We start from the raw sequence: 26520 nt of genomic DNA on the forward strand, positions 1-26520 counted from the left end.
CTTCGCTTGTCCCACATATTAAATCTGTCCAAGCTACAGATTAAGTTGTGATTTAGTGACACCATGGTGTCTATCAATCATGCCCGCATCCAGCTGAAGAAAGTAATCACACTTTATGGCACAAAGTTTCAACAAGGTGGTTAGCGCTGTTCGCAAGCATGGCTGGGGCTATCTTGTTAATGGCCATCGTGGAATTCTGTAACACCTACTCAAATGGCACAAGACATTGTGTGTACATGTGTGTGTCTACATTAAATACGGTGCAGTTAATTGAAACATATCTGCTATGGAAGCTGCATGGCAATCATTTGTAAGATGATGCATCTGTTGCATCCCTTTGGATAGCGCAGAATTAATGAGTTAATGAGCCTGGTGGCTGAAGAGGCCAAGTTTGGATCAGCAATACCTGCCACAGGTTTTGCACTGTAGATCATCATGATAGCTTGCACTTGTTTTGGATTCTGGAGCTAGACAAAGTCATTTCTCATTACGGCTTAGCTATGGGTACCACTGAAGAAGTTTGTAGGGCGGGGGGATCAAATGAGATGACATGTGATGATTGCTCAGGTTCACTTACATTTCTGGCCAACTCCCTAGTTCTGAGCGATTACTGTTATAAACAATTCAATGGGTCTGTATATCGCAGGCATGCAAAAGTACAAGCTTTACAAAAATGGTGACTGTATCGTGTCAATAACACACTAGATGTGCTATAGTTATTACAAGGCATTTTAAGAAGTTGTTTTGTTTGCAGTTATCATTAATTTTATCCAACAGTAGACCTTAATTTTGTGGAGAATCTCCCTCTCCCTCCACCTCTCCTGCCCCTCTGAAATCTGAAGCAGTATCCCTGTTTTGTCCCAAATTTGTTTCAAGGAGTGGCCAAAAATAAATGATACCAGATACTCCAGCTGCTTGCCAGAACTTTTTGCTCATTGATGTCAAAGTCTTATAAATCATGTCTACAAAATGGCCTTATAACAGAGCCTTGAGCAATGATTGCCTAGACAAATAGTCTAGATCAGTGGTCACCAAACTTCTTTGATCACGCACCCCTATCAGTAAGAGAATTTTGAGTATGCACGCCCAATGTATGTACATTTATTTATAAATTATATACATGTACTACTGTACTAATAGATTATGTACATGATAAAACATACACAAAAATAGAAATTAATAGAAATTTTAAAAGAATGAGATAAAGATGAAATAAACAATATATTTTTTTAAAATATCAATGGTACAAACAACCTTTTTGCTCTCACTAAAAATATTATTATTAATAATATATATTTTTTAATGGGAGCAATGTGATGGAATATGCTTCATTATTTTTGAAAACCTTAGTTTAACACTTTTTGACACAGCAATGTGAAGGTCTGGTTCTAAGTTCGGTTTATTTCGTTACTTGGTTTTAATGGCTGACGTAGCTGTCGTGACATGCGCTTTCTTCTCGGCTTCGTTCTGCCAAAGGAGAGTGGGAAGGGTTATTCGCCTTCCCGCTGCCCTTCAGCGGGATGGCAGCTGCTCCGGTGTCACGGCTTCCTCTGCCGTGCCTGGCAGAGACTGGCACAGCTGCTCTTGGTGGCCTCGGCCAAGTAGGACTGGAGCCGAGAGAATGGTGCCATGGAGCTTCCCTCTCGGCTCAAATCCTATCCTGCTGCCTCCGCCACTGCCATCATTGCACACAATGGCAGCTTGTCAGGGCAGCGGGGGGCTGCTCAATTATCAGGCGGCTCATGTGCCCCAATGGATCATCTAGCACACCCCTCGGGGTGCGTGCACCCCATTTTGGAGACCACTGGTCTAGATGGACAAACAGTCTCCAACCTGGTTTTAGGCAGCTTCCTATGTTGATATAAAACTGGTGTATGTCTGCAGATATCCTTTTTGTCATATCTCATAGAATAGTAGGGTTGGAAGGGGCCTACAACTACAAGACCATCGAGTCCAATCTCAGTCTGCTTCATCTGAACATATTGATGTGAGAAGTCAACCAAGAATTTAGTGTTTGTTTTTAATCATGTGTTTCCCTGAAAGTTTTAAATAAAATTACAATGATCACTTCAAGCAAGTCCCTTTTTTCCATTATGCTGCCATTCTTCAGCCTGGCCCCAGAGCATTCACAGTTCAGATGGGATGGTTGAAAACAAATGAAAACATCCAAGAACATTGACATCTGAGAAAAAAAGCACACAAAGAAAAAGGAAGGGCAGAGGCAATGTCAATAAGGCATAACAGTCAACAGAGGAACACCAGATGGTTTCATCATACGGGGTCTCATTTTTTTCTTTCTAAAGAACCACATAGTGGATGACAGTAAGATTCCACAAATAGTCGGTCTAAGCCTCTCTTTCTCTCTCTTTGACATGATAAAATGTTCCAAAGATGTGTCATGATAACACAGTGGTAAAATCATCGGACTAGAGAACTCGCAGTGCCATAATCTAGCCTTCTGCTGTAGGGCAGGGCGATCCACTTCCCCACCCAGACTAGACCTTGACCCTGACCTCGATGTGATGCCACAAGAACACAGGTACACTCCCGTACAGAGCCAGTAGAAAAACAGTTCTAGGTGACTCAAGCGAGTGCACAGTTACATGTTTCAAGGAGTGGAAAAATATCATGATACCGCATCCCGGAAAGTCTTCTAAGGGTGCAATCCTATGCATGTTTAGACAGAGAAAAGGCCTACAACTCCCAGCATTCCCCAGCCAGCAAGGCTGGCTGGGGAATGCTGGGAGTTGTAGACCTTTTCTCTGTCTAAACATGCATAGGATTGCACCCTAAATATGGATTTAGGCTGCAATCCTAAATACACTTAGCTGGGGCCAATTCCCATTGAACTCAACTGGAATTACTTCTGAGTAGACATGTGTAGGATTTCACCTTTAATCAGGAAGTGATAATCCATAGAGCATGATGGAGATGTCCTGGCATCTTCAAAAGAACAGTTTCCCCTAGCCAATAAAAAGCAATTCAAAATGGTAAAACGGTGAATTTCTGTCACATGTTCCTGAAGCAAAAACATGAGACTCCCTGCTCTAGAGAGATTCAAGAAACGTGGGATATGTAATGTTCGAAATAGTCTTTACCATACATCACCAGACGGTGTGTATGGTGGGGTTCACCCATATTCTCCAGCATGGCTGCCTGTGTGTTGTAAGCGGGGTAGATTCATCTCATTAGGCCAATGCAAAGTCCAGGGCTGTATGTATTCTGCATACAGTCAATGCAAAGTCCAGGGCTGTATTAAAAATAAATTAATAAAACTCCAACCCACACAATTCAGATTCTGCACCCAAGAAAAAATTAATTATGCAACCTGTATAAATTATACAAAGATGCATAATTTATCTTGTTTTGAATACTTTATTATGTTTTGAATTTTGCTAATTGGCATAATCTTTATGGCTTTGAGAGGACTCAAGGGGCTAAGTGGCCACTGGGCCCATACCTGACTACTAGAAATCTTCCTTAGCTACCTCCCTGGCTTTGGAAAGTTCAGGAGGCAGTACTCACACTTTCAAACATATATCTCTGACCACAAGGGCTAGAAGCTTGGGTTTGTTTTTTTTAAGTGTACGTGTGTGTGGGGGGGTAGAAAACTGAAAGTCGAATTCTGCACCCTATGGATTGCATCCAGTGTTGGTCCTACTTAGAGCAGACCTCCTGAAATTAGTGAGACCAACATTGGATGCCAGCCTTCCCACATCGCAAAGATGTCGCGTTGACCGTTTTCACGAAGACTGAAATAACGCAGGGATAAGGCGATGCAGCTCGAGCGCGCAAAACAAATACAGACGCGATGCGGATTTTTTCAAACGTCCAGATGACCTCTGTTTCCAGTGACCCGTCAGCCGTCCACGAACCAAGAGCCAGCCTGCTTGGAAGACGCCTGTGACACTCCGGCTGCCATCCCACGCATCCCAATTTCCCGGGCAGTCAGCCCCACCGCGCCCGTTGAGGCTTCCGGAACTTACTTCCGAGTGACCGCATTTAGGATCGGACGACTGCGCGCCGGGTCGGTCGCAGCCGAGCTCCCCCGCCCCCGGGCTAGCCTCGCCTTTACCGCGAGAGAGGAAGTCCCACCCTTGCTCGGCGGGCTGCGGCGTCCATCCCAGGGCGTGGGGCGTCCCTGGGCCGCAGGCGCTGAAGCCGCTGCTCGCGACCGCGCGGGATCCGCCCGGGGACGCTCAGCCCCGGGGGAGAGTTGGGCGCTCTGCCCCGGGAGCAGCGCGGGGGGCGGGAGCCGGCGGAGGCTCTTCCCGCACTTTCGCTTCCAAGCCCGGGCAGGTCTGTTAGGTCCCAGCGCGGCAGCACGTGATCCCCGACGAGCAGCCCGTGGGACGCGCCACGGGGCGATCACCTGGAGGCCGCCGGGCTCCTCCTCTCCAGATCGGGGAAGGTGGCTCGGCGGCGGCGTAAGGACAAGCTGGCCGTCGCAGCTCGAGATCTCGGGGCTGCGAGCCGGAGAAGTTTGGCGGCGCTGGTGCCGAGAGGGGAGAGGGAGGGCGCCCGCGCATAAGCATGGCTTTCGGGAAGAGCCAGAGGGATCCCTTCGGCACGGCCGTGGGCCACCTGATAGGTAAGCGGTGCCTGCCGTCGCCCCGTCGCCTGCCCCGCCCTGCTCGGAGCCGAGCGGAGACCTTCGAGGCCGTCGTCCGGTTTGAGGAGGAGAGCAGCCGTGGCTCCGTGACAGGCCACGTGCCTCGCGTGCCCACGGCCCCAGGCGCGACCCTGCGTTGTGGTGCCGGGGGGGGGGGCAGGGTCCCGGACCCCTTCCCGGACCCCTGGAGCGCTCCAGCCGGTCAGTGCGTAGGAGACCGTGGTGAGCCGGGCGGATGCGTGATCTGACCCTGTGTAAGGGGCAGCTTCAGTGGGTGCGGGGTGGTGATTCTGGGCTCCTGGTCTAATGATCTCTTGAGATGGTACTGCGTATTGCTTCAGATTGGGGCCAGCCGCCCCTGCGGCTTTGGGGCCTCCCTCCGAGTGGGGGCCTGGACATGCGCCTCAACGCCCTTCCCCGGGCGGCCCCGCTGGACAGCTCGCTGCCTGTGGTCCTTTATGGTGTATCTATCTACACAGAGGAGGACAGAGGATCCCTCTTGGCTCTTCTTAGCAGAAACTAACCAGCTTCTGGAGGGCACTCTCGCCAAACTCTTGATATTTCGCAGTCGCTCCAGGCAGGCGATGGAAACCCAGCGGCATCTGCACCAAGTCCTGTTGCCACTCTGGGGGTCCCACCGGGGATGCCTATTATGCTGTCAGCCCACAGTGGTCATTTGGTCCCTGTTCCCAGCTAGTGTGGCCACAGAGATAAGGGTGCCAACAGTCCACACCAGCTCCTTGCACGGAAGTGTCCTGTGCTTTAAACAGCTGGCTCGGGAGCAGAAATTAAACAGCTGCATGTCCTTTCTTTTTTCCCTGTCATTTTCTCAGTACTGGGGCGGGGAATGTGGCACCCTTATCTCTGTGGCCACGCTAGCTGGGAATGATGTGCTCTGTGGCCCGACTCATCTGGAGGGCACCCGATTGTGAAAGGCTGAGTTAGGAGGTCAAAGGGCAAGATGAAGACTTTTCCTCAGCAGGTCTCCCTGCCTGGCTGTTCTGAATTTGGATCCAGCAGCGCAAAGGGCCACCTGTGTTGTTCCAACCAGGGGGTACAGTTTCAATGCTCCCCCCCCCACTATGGGGTGCTTTGGTTTGGGCTGCCCTTAATGTGAACGACACAGGCTGGAGAACGTGGCTGGCTCCTTGCAGTTACTGTGGCTACTGGTCCTGATGGCTGTGTGCGACCTCCAGTACCAGAGGCAATGAGCCTTTGTACACCAGTTGCTGGGGAACATGGGCGGGAGGGTGCTGTTGCGCTCGTGACCTGCTTGTGGGTTCCTGGTCGGCAGCTGTTTGGCCACCATGTGAACGGAATGCTGGACTAGATGGACCCTTGGTCTGATCCAGCAGGGCTCTTCTTGTGTTCTTGGTTATTATGTGGAGTGCCTTTCCTTAGGACCCCTCCTTCCTTCTCTGGTGCTCTCCGATCATGTGCCTTAGAGCAGACCCCAGGGCATGGGGATCTGCTGTCTGGATTAGCCTTTAAAAGAAACTTTGAAATGGTGACTTCCAGTTTAGTTTGTTAGAGGCCAGGACCCATTTGTCCGTTCCTCCTTGCCACCCCTGTTTGTCTTATTCATTACTTTGGAATGACTAAAACCTTCAGCCCTTGCCTCTATGTTCAAAGTAGGCAGGCATGTTGGAATCCCTGTTTCGCCCATATGCCTGTGCTGAATTGACAAGGGAGGGAAATGCAACCTTTTGCTTCAAGGTTGCTCAGTTGTGTGAGTATATGGATTGGTTAAAGACTCACAAAGGACTGAGTAACTCACCAGGGTGAAGTGATAACAGTCAGTTTCAATCCCCTCAATACTGCATTGCCCCAAGGGACGAGAAGCAAAAGTAGGCAGAGGTTCAATCCCCTTTGTGTCAGCAACTGCAGCTCTTGTCATCCCTGCCAGGAAAAGCAGCACCTGCAAAAAAAATGCCCTCTTTGCACAACAGTTATTACTAAAGGTAAAGAAGCTTGGTGTGTCTTTGCTTTTGGTCATCATAGTCCAGGGGTGGGGAACCTCCGGCTGGTTGGAGTTTCCTAGATGGCTGCTTTCCTCCAACCACCAATTGGGCGGCTGTTTCCCAGCTTTTGTGCAGTTTTTTTCCCCATTCTTAAAGGTTGAAATACCTCTCCTAAGGCTCTGTTCCTGGCAGTTAGAGCTTTAAGCTAAAATATATATATATATATATATATATATATATATATATATATATATAAAGAGCTTTAAGCTAAAAACAGCTGGCACTGTTGGTCCCTCCCTTTTTGCCTTGGGCCCTCCCCACCACTGGAATGCGACCCGTTGAAAGCTTCTCCAAAATGGAATTCAGGTCTCAGGCTGAAAGTGGTTCAGTACCTCTGCTCTAGTCCCAAGTACTTACTTGCTGATACCTAGTGATGCACTCCTGAAGCTTTCACGAAGTCTTGGTGGGCATCCTCCAATCAACTGTGAATGTTTCATGGAAACATGAAAACATAATGTTGAAAGTATATCACATTCAACCTTCTGCAATCAGCTGAATTTCCTAGGCTTAAACCTTGCCTGACAGATGCCTATCTTGTCTCTCCCCCCCCTCCCCCCGCTTTCAAAGTCTCTGGTCAGTTTTGGGAATGCCTTCTTAAATCAAAGGTCCTCATCTCAGTCATTTGAAATGACCGAAGGTATATTTCTGGTTTGCCTGGAGTTGTGTGTGTGCATTTCATCATGATCCTTTAATTTAAATCTTTTTTGTTGCAGAAAGAGCTACTTTTGGAGCACTGCAGACAGAAGAGTGGGGGCAGTTCATGCACATCTGTGACATTATCAACACCACTGAGGAAGGGTAAGCTGGTGATCACTCTTTAGTGAGTTGCTTTCCATGGGATGCAGTTTTCCTGATAAGATAAATTGGCCTCCAGCGTTAAAAGTTTGACTTTGTTTGAATTGAGATAAAGATGTTTTTTCCATGTAAATGTTTTGACGTATCCTGGTTTGCTCTCTTTGTACACGTACTCTTACAGTTTGGGAACCAAGAAGGCTTTGTATAAAGACAGTGGGGAATTCTGGTGTTCAGTTTCAATAAGGAGTTGTTGTTACTGTCTTGCATGGTGGGAAATTCATGTTTTCAAATGCATGTTGGAGTTGCCAACTTTCAACCAGCCACTGTAGCTGTGCCTTTAACTGAAGCTTGATCAACAGCAAATAGCGAACAATACCATTTATCTTCATGTTGGAAAAGCTTTGCCTGCACATTCCTGTTAAAGATGTAGCTGCAAAAGCTAGTTGGTAACCATCTTGCATGTACATGCGTTGGGGAGCTCCAGCCAATCCCAGCTGCCTGGTACATGCACTCCTATCCCCAGCTGAAAACACATCTTGGTTGTGCATATGCATTACATTTTTGTAGATGTATATAGGGTATACAATTTTAAAACATAACATGCCAAACAACCCTGGAGTGTATGGTTCCTAACTGAATAGTGCAAACCCTGTTATGAAATCGGTTGGTTTCTGACAGCTGAATGGCGACATCTTATGTCAAGGAATTGAGGCTGATCCTAGAATATTCATGCAAACAAGACAAGCAGGAAACCTATGGGTATTAAGACTGTAACCTTAGGCACATTAGTCATGTTCTGCTGAAATCCGTGGGAACTGTTTCCCAGTAAATGTACTGAGGATCCAGGATGAAATCCCATGGACCTGGTATGTAAACTAAGTTGGAAAATCTGGGCAGAGACTATCTTTTTAATATTTATTTTATTAAATAATTTTATATACCACTTATCATATTTAAAAAGATCTCTAAGTGATTTACAAAGAAAATACTTTGAAATACCTTAAGGATGAAATCCTTTGGGCTTGCAGGCTGATAGACAGAAGCCTCTGAGTTTGGAGGTTTCTGAAAATCCGATGCCCTGTCGGGCTGTTGCCAACAAAGCAGGAGGAGAATGGAGGTGATCTTGCCTCCTGTTCTTCCAAAAATTAAAATTGAACCTGTCTATCTTACTTCCTGGCAGTGGGCAGGGATGTGCATTGGAGAGACCGCAGGATACTACAGATCCCAGTCTCTCCTCTCCCTGCCCACTGTCCCACCTCCTTTTCACCCTACCCAGAACCTTTCCAAGGTCGATTTTTTGCAACCTCGAAAGCAGGTGCCGCAGTTCTTTCTGCAGCATCTGCAAGGCAGCAGGGGGAGGGATCTGAGCTCAAAGTCCACCTCCCAAGATTATAGAAGTGTCTACGGCCTTGGGAGGGGGACTTGGAAATATCCTATGGTCCCTGGGATGCTCTCCCAGGGTACATAGGATTGCTCTCTTAAATACATTAAAATAAAACATTTGTAAAAACATTACTACCAAGAACTCACAGTACCATAGTTAACAAACAGATTGGGCAATACGTATATAACAAGTCTAGAAGAAGAAAGACTGGAAGGAACAAGTCTGTGGATTTCTCCAGTCCTTTAGAGAAATCCATTATCTGAACATGATATTGGTTAATCATATTGCTATCCACCCCTTCTTTCCAATGGCTCAGGGCAGCACTTTATCCTCACAACAACTCTGTGAGGTGGGATAGCCTGAGAGAGAGTGGGGGCATCCAGTGAGCATTGCAGCTGCATGGGGATGTGAACCCTGGCCAACACTCAATTGACACTGGTTTTATTGCCAGGATGTCTCTGATGCAGGAATTGCAGGGCATCTAGTGGGAAATCTCCTTCAAGTGTGTCATTTGCAAATAAGATCCACTGAGCATCTAATCCCAAACGCATCTTGAGATAGACTTTTCTGGTAAATTACTTAAGAACTGCAGTACTGCCTCAGATGGACTTTCACAATAGTCCACTAACGTCACTAATAGTGGACAGAGCAGTTAAGAAGAGACCTCTTTTTCTCTCTCTCTCTCGGGTGGTTTGCTTCCAAATCCCAGGAATCAGACCTTTCGATGTACATCCCAGGCATTTGTAGCGCTTCATTCAGTACGGATGTGTCCGTTAGCTTTCCGGGACAGTAGGAAGGTTGCACTGTGTATTCTGTACTTTTGCAGCGTCTGCCACTTAGATACAAGGACTTGTATCATTCAGCTTCATTCATTGGGCTCTCAAAGGCTTCTCATCTGGTCCCCAGCTAGTGAATGGACCTGGCTTTTCAAAGGTAGGAATAGTCCTTAGTTTGATATGGTGAAGCCATCAAGCAAACACAGCTGTCAGAGTTGGATGCATTGCTGCTGTCCTGTCTGAGTGAAGGCACGATCGCTGATACCCCTAAGCATGGACCCTGCTGTGGTGCACCCATATAGCCCCCTAAGGGAGGGCTCTGTCCTGAGGGGGGGTGGCCAACAGCAGGAGGGAGTGGGCAGGTATATAACTTTGTCCCCTGGTCTACTAATCTTCTCTGGCTTCAAACTATATCACCTGCAAAGCCACATGCTAGTTTGGGAAGACTGCCCCTAGTGACTATAGATGTTATTGCAGGCTTCAACCACATCGTCACATTCAAATTAATTAAAACTAGTTAATTATTTTTTTAAAAAAATACCCTCAGGTGCACACCCCTAGGGTCCCTTTACTATGCATGCCAAGTTTCAGAAGTCTAGGTCTTTTGATGAAGAAACAGTTCCAGGATGACTTGTAAAAATCACCCTAAAAACCTGCAGTCAAATAGTAATAATCCAGTGAAATGCAATAACAATGCTTTTGCAGCCAGCCCAGCCACTTTTGAATCTTGGGTCGAAGAGATCCAAAGCCATGTGATATTATTTGAAACACTGCTTTAAAAGGTGTTTCAGTTGTACTCTGAAAGAGAAAATATTTTCTAAGATAACCTTCTCCAACCTGGGTCCCTCCAAATGGTTAGGACTAAACCTCCAATCATCCCTGATCATTGGCACTGCTGGCTGGGACTGATGGAAGTTGTCGGCAAAAACATCTGGAAGGGCCCAGGTTGGGGAAGGCTGTCGTAAGGAATGTATTGTTGTTTTTAAGCCCTGGTGTTCAACTTTGCGGGTGGTGGGGGGAACCCTGTGTTTTTTCTGCATTTGCCCAGCTTTTCCCAAGCCTTCACATCTCTGTGAGCAGTTGTGCTGTAAACTAAAGGGAGGGTTTTGTTGCCTCTGTTGCTGTTCCCGAGGTGGGGAACTCGGTGGGGCGAGGTGGGGAACCGAGGTGGGGCGGTGTGGAGGGAGAAGGGGCTAGTGAGCCCTTTATCTCTGCCTCAGCTTGTGTGTTATCCAGTGGGAATAGCCAATATTGCTGGCCCTCTAGCCCTTGCCCGGTTCAAACATGTCCTGGTTAAAAGCTAGTTACTGTACAGTTTACTGACATGGAACTGAAACCCACTTAGGCCAGCCTGAGAATGACCTTGCTCAACAAGATACCGGAAGTAACACAGAATATGCAATGAGCAATTTCAGTCATGCATGCATGGCGATCAAAATAGCTAAGTGCTTGTACCTAAGTGGCAGACGCTGCAAAAGTGCAGAGACCACAGCGCAACCTTCCTACTGTCCTGGAGAGCTAACGGACATATGCCATTTGCTCCTGGACTCAGAGCTCTTTATGTTCCACATAGATGCAGGGTTGAGCAGTAACATGAATTCTGGAATTTGGCACAGAGTCTGATCTTGTCTTTTCTTCTACTTTATTATCAAAAGCATCTGTTTTCCATTCCTCATAGCTACCAAGAAAGTGTCAGAGCTACAGTTCCCTCCTGTTCATGTAGGCCAGCCTTCCCCAGCCTAGTGCCCTTCAGATCTTTTGGACTTCAACTGCCATCAGCTCCAGCCAGCACAGCCAGGAGTCAGGAATCCTGGGAGTTGTAATCCAAAACATCTGGAGGACATCAGGTTGGGGAAGGCTGATGTAGACTGTTCATTCGGCTGAGAAGCAGGCTCCAGTCCACAAAAGCAAGTGCCACAATGAAGATGGTAGTCTTTAAGGTCCCACAGCACTCTTTTGTGATAACAGATTTCACACACACACACACACTGGCCCCTTGGACTCCACCGATGGGAAGTTTGGCAGGGTGGATGGACTTGTAGTACCCACTGCACACTCCCTACTTGGAAGCTCCAGCCACAATTGAGTAGGAAAAAAACAACTATGGACAGAGTTTGTCCATATTTACACGCAAGATACAAAATCTCAGTGGATTACAGTCAACTCTCAGAGTTGCTAAATCACATATTATGTACTGGCCACTTCAGTAGACTGAATTAAAATGGCCATGCTGGCCGGGGGTTTTGTGAACTGACCAGAGTTCTTCGGCTATGGGGCGGTATAGAAATATAATGAATTAATAGGGATGATGGGAGTTGTAGTCCAACTCTTCTGGAAGGAACCAGATTGTGGGAGGCTGACTGAGGCAATAGATGGATGTGAAGTGTGATGCTGTTTTTTCAGCATGGCAGAAAATGCCTCTCTGCTGTAACACAGAAATTTTGTAGTCAAAGGCTGGTCACTGAACAGCAAAATGATTGTGAGTTTGAGTTTGTGGGTTTCTTGATCCTAATGGTTAACTTAGATGGGCAACAAAGATATCGACTGCAAAGAGACAAGTCACTGGTAGCATCAGAACATACCGGCTTGAGTTGCATTGGAAACTGAAAGCTTTCCCCGTAGAGCATGAATGGGAACCTCAGGACTGGGGGCCAAATCCGGCCCTCCGGCTTCCTCTGATGGCCACACCCCCTTCTCCTGATCCCACCCCCTTTCCCCTGACCACCGATTGTTTGGGGGTTTTACAGCTGTTGTGCAGTTTTTTCCACATTCTAAAAGGTAGAAATGACTCTCCTAAGGCTCAGGTACTGGCAATAAGTTTTAAGCTGAAACGTGCTGGTATGTGGGGGATCTTGGCCCTGCCCCTTTTGCCTTCAGCCCCACCCACTGCTGGATTGGGGCCCCCAAGAGTTTCTCTGAAATTGAATTTGTTCCTTGAGCTGGAAGAGGTTCCCCACCGCTGCCTTAGAGAAACCTCAGCCCTTGTAGTGGGGACTCTTGATCTTAAGCATTCATTCTTTGATCTTTGTGTCGTAATCAGTGGTCACTGGTAACTCTGGAAAGTGAGGGTGCCACAAATCCCCCACTGCCACCACATCTTTCCTCTTCTCCACCCACCTAAAGCTCCTCCCACTTGCTCTACCCCAGCACTGCTCATGAACCATGCTAACTAAATTGAACCTCCATTTTCAAATGAATGGGACTTAAGTTAAACTAACCTTGGATATGACCATAATACCTCTGAATACCCAACGCTGAGGACAAACAACAGGGGGATGCCATTGTCCTGCTTGTAGGCTTCCTGGAAGCATTTAGATATCCACATTTGGGGAAAAACAGTGCTGGACTAAATTGCCATGTGATTTTCCCAAGGCCACAAACAGAGTACAAGACGGAGGGACTTGTGTGAGCCCCAACCCACTCCTTTCGCTCTTGTAACACAACATTATTTTTTTCAAAAACAAAAAAACCCCACCACTTGTGTAAATTTGTTTTTGATATATTAATGTATTTAGAAAATGTATCACTTCCTCTTTCCCGTACAGTTCTTAAAGCAAAGAACAAAGGTTTCTCCTCCCTTTTCCAGCACCTTTTACATAAATTTATAAATACATGCAAAGTATACTTGGATAAACATCCACCCTCCATAGTTCAGCCATCTCTGAGGTGGAGTGCACTTGTTTGTCTACTAGCATGGGGGGAAATTATCCAGATTGTGTTGAAGCATCCTGTAATTAAACTGGAAGAGAGCCAAGATAGTGATGTAAACACCCCTAGTGTTGCGTAATTTGCCCACGGAATTTTTGATAGGGTAATCAAGTGTTGTCAGCATTTGGCCTCGGAGAATGGGAGTGACAATTTAGGCAACGCCTCTTCTTCTTCTTAACCTGATGTGAGTGCGAAAGCAGAGATAGATCCAATAAAATCCATCTCCTTTGACAACTTGGTTCTGCCATGTGATATTTAAATATTAAGAGAGCAATCCTATGGCCCCTAGATAGAGTCCGGGGGGAGGAGGGTAGGATAGTTCGGATTCCTGAATCTGAGATCGGAGACAGCGCTCCGACCTTGGACTCAGGAATCCGAGCTCCTTGCCCCCTCCCCTTGCAGCTGGCACGGACAGCACTGCGGAGAGGAGGGAAAGGGGGCATGCCAGTGGGCGGGGAGGGGCTGGGGAGGCCTAACACCGTATCCTCTGGCCTCTCCAGCCTCCTTCCCTCCTGCTCTGCAGAGCCCCAGCTATCCATCTAGCCAAAATGCAGAGTGGGAGGAGCACAGAGGTGAAGATCGCCTCTTCCGCTCTGCACTGGATGGCTGTAAGTCGCTGAGTTCGGAGGCTTATAGCCATCCCCATAGAATTGTGCCGAGTGTTGTTATTGCTGAATATACTTGTAAATGCTGCACATTGAAGTGTCGCATAGAGAACGGAGAACTTCTCATTCTACTACATAGACTTATCCGTTGCAAAAAACAAAGCAAAAAAAGTATGACCTGCCGCTGCCTTATATTATTTGTATTAGTTAAGTGATGATACATCTATCTCACCATTTCCAACCAAGCTGTCACACTCTAGCATGACTAAGAGACAAAACCTAGGATTGTTATGCAGATGGGTGCAGGCTGGGTTCTCAAAGGTTGAGAACACTGGAGGTCACTAGGGAAAGGGAGAAGGTTTAAAGCTCACCCCAATGTATCACTGGATACACTATTCTACTTTCTCCCATGTAAATGTGATGGTTGCTTTTCGTGCCTGTAGGGCAGAGGTGGGAATCTGTGCCCCCCAATGTTGTTGGACTACAGTCCCCATCATCTTTGCCAGTTGGCCACATTGTCTGGGGTTGAAGGGAATTGGAGTCCAACAACATCTGGAGGGCCACAGAGGTTCCCCAGTCCTCAGGGAAATGTAACACACTGTACTTTGGGAGACTACTGAGGTGAGAACAAACTTTGCCCACCACCCAACCATGTGTGACCCATTCTTCAGTAATAGGGATGCTGCCAACCCAACTATGCAGCTGTTCCAGTATGCCTTGTATAAACCCCCTGCACACAGCCCACCCATCATAAAGATAGTGATCTTGCTAGTACTAAAATATAATGCATTATTCCAGTCTAATTTTTTTTTTCCTCTATTGGGATTTCAACAAGAAATGAACACAGCAGGGCATCAGATCCCATATCTCTGGTTAGTTATCTCTGAGTAAATAACATGTTAAATCGTTACTGTTCTCTGGCTTTCTGTCTTATAACCACAGACCAAAGGATGCAATCCGAGCATTACGAAAAAGGCTTTCCAAAAACTGCAATCACGTCGAGATTCGTCTTACCCTGTCTGTAAGTACAACACTCTCGACTCTTACGCAACAGTCTGTGTAGCACTGCTAGCGATGAAGGGGATACATAGGATTTCTCTAGATCAGAGCCGGGTGTGGGAGGAAGCCTCTTTGAGCAGAAATGTTCACAACAACTTTCTGGCACGTCAAAGAAGGACTCCATGGGATGGAGAGTGCCTTTTCTGGGTAACGCTTAGGGGAATGCCATCTGGATCCTCACTGAGGTGGCTGTTGCTGCTAGTCAGAGCAGAAAATGTATTATACCTTGACCTCTGCCTTCCACTTCTTGGGACTGGCAGTGGGAGTTGAGCCAAGATGATGCGGAAGGGATGGAATTCTGCCTGCAGTGACATCAGGTGGCAAAGCATTTGGTTCTCTTCCGGTTCCCCAATTGGACACTGCCGGGTGTCATAATAGGGTCACTATCCCTTTTAAAGAGTAAGCAGTGCATCATTGCAACCTGGGCATGCGAGTGTTGGGTCCTGGAAGCTTATTCAGAGACTGAATCTCCCATATTACACATCTGCTGGAGAGGGAGGGCCCCTGAACCATGTGCAAAGTGCCCATTCCTTACCACTGTGGCATCATCACAGCCACCCTGTAGTATGGTGTTTAGCATCTTACTCAGAAATTCGCTTCCCCCCCCCGCCATCTTTTTAAATTAAGCACTAAGGATAATGACTATCTAGGATGGGACAAAGTGACATCATATGCAGGGTATTGTTATTGTTCTGCCAAAGGGCTTTTTCCTGTCAGCCTTCCACTTCAGAGAGTGCCGTAATATCATGACATGCCAAGATGCACTTCAGTATTGGTAAGTGCAAGCTAAAGTCCATTGAGACAAATATTCTTAACCACATACAAACATCGATGGCTTGGAATTGGATGTGCATAGATAGGAGAGATCTTGAGGTCATAGTAGAAAGCTTTTGGTCTGTGATGGCACAGTGGGGAAAAAAGTATTTATAAATGTATTTCTGTCCTGCCTCCTCACCAAACTCAAGGTGGCAAATAGGAGCAGGGTGAGGGGAGAAGTGCAGTATTGGGAAGCATGGATTAATATCTTAGGGTGCGATCCTATGCATGTTTAGACAGAAAAAAGTTCTACAACTCCAGCATTCTATAGCCAGCCATGCATACTGCCTTTTATTTTGATCAACCAGTTTTAAAATGCCAGATGCATGTTTTAGATTTACATAGATCTTGTCATCTGGTTGAATGTTCAGGTGAAAAAAAAAAAAAGATGTTTCCAAATCAGGTCATGATCTTCTAGGTATAATTCTATTTGCAGTCCTGTACTGAAGGAACTAGTTGGGACACTTAATTAGATGGGGATTAAAATAAGAGTAGGCATCATAAATACCATCATATGGAATACTGTGTGCCATTCCGGTGGCCCCATCTCAAAAAGAATATAGGAGAACAAGAGACATGCAACAAAGGGTGCAATCCTGTGCATGTTTAGATGGAAAAAAGTCCTACAATTCCCAGCATGCCCCAGCCAGGATGGCTGGGGCATGCTGGGAGTTGTAGGACTTTGTTTCTGTCTAAAGTTGCAAAGGATTGCACCCTGAAACAATCAAGGGGACAGATGATTTTTATCTTGGCAAAAAAGGGTTGTATCCAGTGCTGGCCGTCCATCAACTCAATGGAAATTGCTGGTGGAACAGTTCCCCGTGCACCTTTCCAATCTGTTCTGGAGGGTTGGGGGGCCTTCTGGACCAGCTATGGTGAGTGCAGGGAAGAGGAGAGTAAGGGGAACTCCCCTTGCATGAGCGGAAGTCCAGTCACTGAGTGTTTGAACTAGCTGAAAGGATTAGCCCAAAGAGCCCTCTGTTAACTTGTATAACAGGAGAATGGAGAGGAGGCCCGATAGGGATGTATAAAACCAGCAGCACAGTTGAACAAAGAACAATTACCCGCTTTCAGAATACAAGAACTGAAGATGATCTACTGAAACAGATAGAGTTTTAAGATGAGCTCAAGGACAAATTTCATTATACAACAGGAAGTTAACTTGTGCCATCCAGCACAACATCCAGGATGCTGTGATAAATAGCACACCATTTTAAAGATCTTCTGGAGAGGTCCTTCGTTCAAGACTGCTGCCTTCAGAGGTGTGTTTGGTAGTGTCCTGAGAGATTACCTTTTCAGCCGCTCCCAGGCTGTGGAACCCCTTCCCAAGGGAGGCTAAGTTTGCTCCCTCTCTGCTGCCTTTCCGCCAGCAGGCAAAGACTGCTTTATTTAAGAAGACCTTTGGTCTGTAAGGGGGTGCTGCGTTTAATAATATTTTTTCTGTAATTGTTATGTTTTTATTGTACTGTAATATATTGTTTCATTGTTTTAATCAATTTTAATTGTTTCTGTAAGCCGCCTTGCATGTCATTTTTTGGTAGAAATGGGGGTACAAATAAAGTTCTAAAATAAATAGCTAGAGATTAGCTAAATGTTATGGAGAATAGGTGCACTGTTAGCTGCAAGCCTTGTGAGCTAATTGTGTAACCTGCATGCTATTAGCCACACAGGGGGACAAATAATAGGAGATGGCTCTTACTATCAGGTGTTGGTTATGAACTCTAGGCTTGAAAGGGAATGTCCAGCATAGATGGACCATTGTCCTAACCCAATGTGACCTTTCTTATGGGTGTTTCTTACCATTCCTTCCCGGGTTCTTATCTAGGCCAGTGCTGTCAAATGGTGATATGGGCTGGACAGTTTGATGCAATGTGAACCGGGCCATTGATTTAAACCTACAGAACTGTAATGACAGACAGCAGTATGTGACTCCCTTTGTTTTGATATTTAAAAATGGCAGACCCACACATAGTGGCAAAAGCGATTTGACAGTTCTTTAATTGTACATGGAGTTACCTCGTTGGTCATAGTCTATTATGCAGCAGTATGGAATTTGTGGTATTTGTTTTGCAAACGCATGATTACCGTAAGTTAGGAAGTAATTGGGGCAAACAGGTGACTAGCAGTATTCTGTTGTGACTGAAGCCATACAAAACTGAATTTTGCCCCTAATTTGGGGGTGGCTCAGGACTTGGATCCTTTTTTTCCAGAAGTTACAGAACCATGCTGATTAATCGATGGATTGAATCTGGTTCTGAATGAATATCTTTAATTTTTGTTTTCCCCTTTAATTCATACACTTTCTCAAAACATGTCAAGTTTTTCAGCCAAAAGTTCTGGGCTGGGTTCCCTTCTAGGTTTCACGGAGTATATCATCCTATTGTGTCTTTCTCCTCTACAGTGATGAGGATAGGAGATGAACATTTTAATTCAGTCTGTTGAAGTGGCCAGTACATAATATGTGATTTAGCAACTCTGAGAGTTGACTGTAATCCATTGAGATTTTGTATCTTGTGTGAAAATATGGACAAACTCTGTCCATAGTTTGTTCTACTCAATGGTGGCTGGAGTTTCCAAGTAGTGTGTGTGTGTGTGGGGGGGGTACTACAAGTCCATCCACCCTGCCAAGATTCCCATCAGTGGAGTCCAAGGGGTCGGTGTGTGTGAAATCTGTTATCACAAAAGAGTGCTGTGGGACCTTAAAGACTACCATCTTCATTGTGGCACTTGCTTTTGTGGACTGGAGCCTGCTTCTCAGCCGAATGAACAGTCTACATCAGCCTTCCCCAACCTGATGTCCTCCAGATGTTTTGGATTACAACTCCCAGGATTCCTGACTCCTGGCTTGCTGGCTGGAGCTGATGGCAGTTGAAGTCCAAAAGATCTGAAGGGCACTAGGCTGGGGAAGGCTGGCCTACATGAACAGGAGGGAACTGTAGCTCTGACACTTTCTTGGTAGCTATGAGGAATGGAAAACAGATTCTTTTGATAATAAAGTAGAAGAAAAGACAAGATCAGACTCTGCCAAATTCCAGAATTCATGTTACTGCTCAAACCTGCATCTATATGGAACATAAAGAGCTCTGAGTCCAGGAGCAAACAGGATATGTCGGTTAGTTCTCCGGGACAGTAGGAAGGTTGCATTGTGTTTTCTGTACTTTTGCAGCATGTGCCACTTAGATACAAGGACTTGCTATGTTGACCGCCATGTATGCATGACTGCAATTGCTCATTGAATATTCTGTGTTACTTCCGGTATCTTGTTGAGCAAGGCCATTATCAAGATAGGTGAGCTGATAATTTAGGTTGATAAGCGACCAACTCTGGTCAGACATATATTAGATTGCCCTAGTGTGACATACTGTTATGGGGGTGCAACTAAAGTTGAATACATCAGTTACACTTCTTCCTCACCTGCTTCTTAGTGACTCAGAGTTACTATTATAAGTTTGTTTAGTTCCTTAGTGTACATGTTTGTATAGCAGAACCCGTTCCTGCTTCCGCTTGGCATGCAGCCTCTGTATCAAGTTAGCTTTCTTTCTGTTTACCTTCCTGCATGCTGAGCGGCTCTATCCAGTCAATCAGAGAAGCTGCGATAACAGGCCTTGAAATGTTTTTATCTAAGACTTTATTCTGTAAATATAGCTTAAGGTTTTTCCATTGTGAGATGTTTAGGGGAGAAAGACTCCATGTGTTTTCCTTTTATACGCTCAGTGGAGGTTGATAACATCACTGACCTACTGGAAATAGCTTCTGTCAATTCATGGTAAAGAATATAGGCAGCAAGATCAGAACAATTAGAAACCTTTCTCCTGCTTGTTGCAAGTTTTTTATATCTTGGCTCTGTTAAAGAGTAAAACTTTGGAAGCTGGAGGCAGGCAGTGTGATTCTATACTTATTCCATTAAGCGGGGAGGCAAATTCTATGGTTGCGTGAGTGAAAACAGGCTGAAGTCTGAGGAAACAGTTCTGTTATCAGAGCAAGGCCTAGGAAAGAGAGGGAAGGAGCCATGAGAGGCAGCCTGAAGGAGGAAAGTCTACCGCCTTGAGAGAGATCCACCCTTAAAGCTGACCTAGAAAGAATTTTGATAGATTTGTTGGCCTTAGGTTGCCAACAGAATGTTCCAGACTTGAGTTCACCTGACCTTGAGGGATTCCAGCCAGTGAATTAGCAAAGCAAGAAGCCATGCAACTATGGGAGGTGTGTTTTTTTTCTTTTTTGATTCTCTGCATTAGAAAATCTCTGCACAAAAGTTTGCATCTGTCAGAGATAATGCGAAACCACTCCGGTATAAACCTGCCCCGTCATCAAATACTTCAGAGGCCCTTTTCCAGATACTTCCACATTCAAAGGTGAGGGGTGTCGGATAGGGTCTTCTCTGCAGTAGTGCCTCCACTATGAGGCTCCCTGTTCATCCGGCTACTTGCAGGCGTTCTTTGCCAATGTTTTAGCAGATTGTAAAGTGTTCTTGCTCCTTTTATGGAACGTGATCTTATTGTTTGTTTTAATTTGGTTGTAAGTTCCTTTTGCAGTTTCATGTTCTGTCAGTGGGCTTATTCTTGGTAGTCTTGGTAAGTGTTTTATGTTTATTTTTTACTTGCCTTGGAAATCCTCTGAGAAACCTGAATGTTTGTAGCATGTTACAATCGCAAATGGGTGTTTCTTGCTGGAAACTATAATTGGCTGCCACCCTCAGCCAAGTATACACATAGTGGGAAAACTCGTGTGTGGGATGTCACCTGTTGTAATCTTATGTTCAGCTTTCACCCATGAACACTTGAAGGTGCTTTTCCTTGATGGCACATGGGTCCAGCTCTATGGCTTGGCTTGTTGGATATAATGTACACTTATATCAGCCTTGTCAATAAGCCCCCCAAAGCTTACTAGCCTGCAAAAGTTTCCACTAGCCTGATGGGGGTTAGCAGAGGAGGGGTGGAGAGCTACATTTCTAAGTATGTGGGATGGGCTGAGAGGGGGCTTCCCTCCTCCAGCAGCCCACTTGGTTTCTGTGCTGGTCACAGAGGGGGAATGGAGCGCTCCATCCTCCCTCTGTCATCACGTTAACTTGCCTGCATGGATTTCCTTGTCATGAAGTGTTATCAGGCGAGGGCTTAAATCAGTGGTGGGCAATGTGTGGCCTTCCAGATGTTTTGGCCTATAAACCGCCATCAGGCCTAGCCAGCATAGCCTATGGTGAGGAATGATGGGAGTTATGGGCGAGAACATCTGGAGGGCCACAATTTGCCTGCCCCTGATTTAGGGAATTGTCTCCTGAATTGGCCTTATTTACAGTTTTCATAGAATAGTAGGGTTGGAAGGGGCCTACAAGGCCATCGAGTTGCAAATTTTATACAGTTGCAAATCTTTCATATAGATAAAGTGCGAAGAAATGCAGCCTTTAGGCAGACACACAAGATGGCTGCATTGTAGTTAACCTCCTTTAGTATTAACAGACTCTGGGTGTGTAAAAACTGGCTTCAGCTGTAAATAAAACAGCTTGTTGGGTTTACTGGAGCCTTACTAGTTCTCTGGGCCTTGGCCAGTGGGTTTGTACAATATCTGCTGGAGTGGAAATTCAAGTCCTAATTGAAGGATCCTGGTGCTTCTTGACATCATAAAGAATATCTGTGGGAGTTTAGTACCTGCCCACAGAGATCAGATTTCAAAGATCCAAGTATCAGCAGTGCTATGACTTTCCCAAGAAAGACTGTGCAATCCCCATAATTAATGAGTAGAACTAGCAGAAATTCCAGGATTTCTGTTTTAAGGATTGCAAATTAGATTACCTTGTAAATCCAACAACTTTATTCCACTCTGGGGGATGTCAACATATACAGTGGGGCCCATTGCTGCGATTATTGGAGTGGGCAACAATATGTACCAATAAATCAGACTGCCCTATTTTTAATGACCAGCATCTTACAGAACCCAAGCATGCTTAATTTTTATCTGGATGGAAGTTATGAGATCCAAGTTGCTTACCTTCTTCGGCTTAACCCAATTCTTAAGTTCATTGGCCAGATTTGGGGTGGGGTTGCATGACTGAATATTACACTCACTCTCTCCCCCTGCCCCCACACACCATGTCTCTGGCCCAGTTTACATGTAATGATTAAAAAATGCATCCACGTAACATCTGAGATGCCGAGAAGAAGGATGCTAGCCTAGCCTAACATGCAAATTTTTCTACGTGCATATGAAGGGGGTGGGTGGGAGGAGTTTGCATTGCTGGGAATGAGCAAGCATGCCAGTGCACACTGCTAAATCACTCCCTCTTCACTCCTCGTGCCAGCAGGAGTGGCTAAACAAACCACAAACGCTCGGTCCGTGATTTGTTTAACATGATGCCCGCAGCGGGAATCCTGGAACTTACTGCTCTCCTTACTAGCCAGAGTCATAAGGTAGGGTTTGTTCTTCCAGAATTCCCAGTTCAGATATCACACTGCACAAACTGCAGATGGAGACTCCCTGGTTCGTTTAGCCACTCCCACTGGCAGGAGGAGCCAAGCAGGAATGACTGAACCGTGTGCACCACTATTATGCAAGCTCCCCCCCCCCCCCCCCGCACATCGATAACTTGCGTGTTAGGCTAGTCTTGAAGCCATGTTCTTGACATCTCGTGTGTTATGTGCATGGATATTTCTCCCCCCACCCTTAGAAGAGCATTCAGAGATGTGAGAACCCCCACCAGCAGTCTGAAGCACTGCAGTCCAGGGACAGTTTTATCACATGATAAGCTGTGTGTATTGACTGAGCTTCTAGTTGCCTATGTTTGTAAGATGCTTTGCACTGGGCATAACTTCTACAAGTGCCAGCAAAGCCACCTGAGCTGTGGAGAACACTATGCTGTACACCGGCAACAACCGTCACTCTCAGCTGTGGAATAATGGCAAGGGCAAAGCTATTTTAGGAACCAGAAATGAGAAGAGCAGGAGGGCAGGATGGGGATGAGTCTAGTGCCAGCTACGCAGCATCATGCAGGCATTTCGACCATTGGCCTGTTCCATTGGTTCAGCGCCAGATACATAACATCAATATGCTCCCTAGTAGGGAGCATAGTAGGATGACGTCACCCCACCTTCCAAGCATGGGCTGTTGCTGTAGATGAGATGGCATGAGCCACTCTATTTCCTGTAACACAGGGATGCATCATCTCAGGCCCGGGGACCAAATCTGGCCTACCTGCATCCCAGTCTGGCCCTTTGGGGTTCCCCAGATGACCACAACCCCTTCCCATAGCCCATCCCTCTTTCCCCCAACTAGCAATCGATTCTAAAAGGTTGAAATGCCTTTGCTAAAGCATAGTTCCTGGCATGAAGAGCTTTAAGCTGAAATATGCTGGTATTCTTGGCCACACCCCTTTTGTCTTTGGCCACGGCCATCACTGGAATGCGCCCCCAAGAATGTCTCTGAAATAGAATTCAGCCCTTGGGCTGAAAGAGGTTCGACATTCCTACTATAACTCTTTGGAATATTGATAGCATCACAGTATCATCTAGTAACTAAGAGGCTAGAACTGATATAGCGGAAAGCTAACATTATGTTCAAAATGGAAGATATGTAATATAATATCTTAAAAAAAAGATATTGTAGAGCTGGAAAAAGTGCAGAAAAGGACAACGAAAATGATCAAGGAGCTGGAGCATCTCCCCTATGAGAGAAGGTTACAACAGCTGGAAAAAAGCTTGGAAAAAAGGAAGGTAAGGGGAGAAATGATAGAGGTCTACAGAATTATGCATAGGGTGGAGAATGTGGGTAGGGAGACATGTTTCTCCCTTTTTCAAAATACTAGAACCTGGGGTCATCCCATGAAGTTGATTGGTGGGAGATTCAGGACAGATAAAAGGAAGGACTTCTTTACAGTGCATAATTAAACTATGGAATCCACTACCACAACATGTAGTGATGGCCACCAATTTAGATGGCTTTAAAAGTGGATTAGACAAATTCTTGGAGGAAGAGGCTATCAATGGCTACTAGTCTTGATGGCCATGTGCTACCTCCACTACCAGAGTCAATGAGCCTATGTACACTAGTTGCTGGGGAACATGGGCGGGAGGGTGCTGTTGCCCTCATGTCCTGCTTGTGGGTTCCTGGTCGACAGCTGGTTGGCCATTGTGTGAACAGAATGCTGGAGTAGATAGACTCTTGGTCTGATCCGGCAGGGCTCTTCATATGTTCTAACTCTGTGTATTACCCTCCCAGGAAACGGTTGCATTTAATACATGTGACCAATTCAACTTGATAGATAGGGTCTCATTTATTGGAATGCTTTGTATTGTAATCATATCCTTCCAGCAGGTGACTTCTCCCTCCCCAAATACTTAATTTAAAAAAACAAAACAAAACTTCTAGGTAAAGTAATTCTGTTCGAGGTGTGTCATTGGCAGGATGCCATAGTCCTTTTAGTTAGGGCTGTTTTGTTTTGAATATGCTGGACTTGCCGTATTTGCTGTGAAATAAATAAAATATGCATCAAAAAGGGAATGCCACACAACAGTTGGCCAATGGAACAGGTTGTACCCAGGAAGTTGTAGAGTTGCCTCCTTTGGTGGAAGCTATAATAAACCCACCATCTGGTTCGGCTAAAGTCGAGCAGATCTAATAGCTCCTGCCTCATTGCAAGCTGTTATTTGGTAACCCAGGAGGTTGTTTCTAGCTTTTACGAGTCTTGGCAGTGCAACCTTAATTGCTTTTCCTTTGCATTTTGACCTGCAGGCAAAATGCTCTTCTGCTGGATGGTAGCTGTGCTTCCTCAGGTTTCAACAAGTGGGTGGCACATTTATAGACTCACCCTCCTCCCAGTTGCTGGAGAATCTCCATTCCTTATAGCCTGAGATCTTTGCTTGCCTGGGGCACAGAAACTGCACCATTTTTTCTGACTGCGCAAGAGGCTGTTGAGGTGGTTTTATGAAGCTGAAGGAAAGGGGAGAATATTCATTTTTGAAGACGAGTGGTTGCGATACCATCAGCAAGTGACTGCAGCCAGAGTATTTTCTTGGCAATGGAATAAAGGCCTCCTTTTACTATTTGGCCACCTGTAGCTAAAGTCAATGATTACCCATGCTACCTGCATGTAGCATCTTTGGAATCCCCCCCTTCCTTTCTTCCTTCATTTTACTAATACTGTTTTCTAAACATAGAATAGTAGATATATACTCTTAGCAAATGGACCTAGCTTCACATAGGTAGGAATAGCCCTTATGTTGATACAGTGAAAACTGCAAACAGACTTACACAGCTGTCAGAGTTGGAAACTTTGTGCCCCGTCTTCACCCTGTCTGAGTGAAGCCATGCCTGCTGGCACCACTAGGAATGGCCCCTGCCCAATGTAGCCCCCTGAGGGAGGGGTCTGTTGACTCCATTTCTCTTGAGTAGGGGCTGCACCACAGCAGCAGGGAGGGAGCAGGGCTGTAACTCTGTCCCTCGGCCTATTAACATCCCATTGCTTCAAACTGTGTGGACTGCAAACCTGTGTGCTGGTTAGGGAAGTCTGCCTCAGCGGCTGAAGATGTTACAGCAGGCTTCATTCACATGGACAAAATGGATGAATTAAAATTAATTTTAAAATAATTTATTTTTTAAACTGAATATCCTGAGGTACACACCCCTGGGGTCCCCTTCATATGCATTCCATGTTTCAGGCGTCTAGATTTCACGGCACTATGGCAGTGGCAGATGGACAGCCAGACACACAGCCACTTCTAGTAGTATGGTTTATTTAGATTTGAACATTTTATGCTTCAGCTGGCATCCCTAGAGATCCCTTGCAGGAGAAGAACACACTTCTGCTCGTGCACCTGGGAGGGCTTCCTGACTGTCATCCCCAAGTCCTACCTTCACACATCCCATGCCTTTCCAGAGGGTCCCTCACCCCTCTGGGGTGGCTTGGAAGAGGGTTGGATGCAAGGAGATATAGCAGGAAGCAGGGTGTTGGAAAGTCCTGCTGCATCATTCAAACCCCACTCATTTCTCTGGATCCCATCGTATGTATATGGCTGATTTTATTAATTTCTCACAAAGCTGTATTTCCAAACACACTTCAGCATGGTTGCCTAGAGTCAGCTTCTTATATTGCCTCACAGTTCTAGACAAACACACTGGAATTTGTTTTATCAATATGGTTTTTGATGTAGCTCTATTTGTCTGGAGTTGTGACACCATTTTAAAAGCTGGAATGCTTGAGAGTTCATTTATGACTCTTTATGGGCAGATCTTCATATGCCATTTGTGTTGTTCCTCTTAATTACAGTTTTAAAGCGGTTTGAAGGTTAGCATTGTTTGAATTATTATCCAAGAAATGCCTTGGAAGAAGCAAATATAAAAAATTTGATATCTGAATTATTTTTTTACAGATTCGGCGCCTAAGGAATAGCACCGACTCAGAAAGCTTAGGTCATCTCATTCCCCAATAATTAGTTGATAGAAGCTACAAGTTGCAGTTGTTGTTTCTCTGTGCTTTTCTGGAGCTGATGGAAGCAATGGTGCCATCAGGGCAGGACTTCGGGGCAGAAGTCCAGAGCCCCGCTCAGCAGAATGAGCGGGAGGGCCCCAAATGCAGCAGGGCTGGCTTAGCACATGTTGAAGCAAATGAAGTAATACCCATGACCATCTCAAGAGGGGCCCCTGTAAGACCATTAAGTCCAGAGTCTAAAATTACCAAACTGCACCACTGGCAAGAACAGCCCTTTCTTTGTTTGTTCTATATATATGCCAGGGGTAGGCAATATGCCCCCCCCCATGA

The 26520-nt window shown here is 45.8% G+C and overlaps 1 protein-coding gene across 5 annotated transcripts in view; it reads left to right on the top strand.

Moving 5' to 3' along the window:
- The first annotated feature begins 4399 nt into the window (after positions 1-4399).
- The window catches only part of TOM1L1 (target of myb1 like 1 membrane trafficking protein), a 55562-nt gene continuing 33441 nt past the window's right edge, over positions 4400-26520 (top strand). For 3 of the 5 annotated variants that reach the window (XM_084837225.1, XM_084837226.1, XM_084837227.1), the window contains exons 1-3: positions 4400-4813; positions 7347-7431; positions 14844-14922. In XM_084837225.1, the coding sequence (XP_084693351.1) occupies positions 4534-4813; positions 7347-7431; positions 14844-14922 (444 nt within the window). In that variant the 5' untranslated portion in view covers positions 4400-4533. The remainder of the gene's footprint in view (positions 4814-7346; positions 7432-14843; positions 14923-26520) is intronic. The other 2 variants (XR_014788152.1, XM_084837228.1) reach the window with 1 other exon arrangement.

The sequence above is a fragment of the Heloderma suspectum genome, chromosome 2, assembly GCF_057233095.1.
Source record: "Heloderma suspectum isolate Gila_16-S chromosome 2, 16-S_ref, whole genome shotgun sequence".
Classification (NCBI taxonomy): domain Eukaryota; kingdom Metazoa; phylum Chordata; class Lepidosauria; order Squamata; family Helodermatidae; genus Heloderma; species Heloderma suspectum.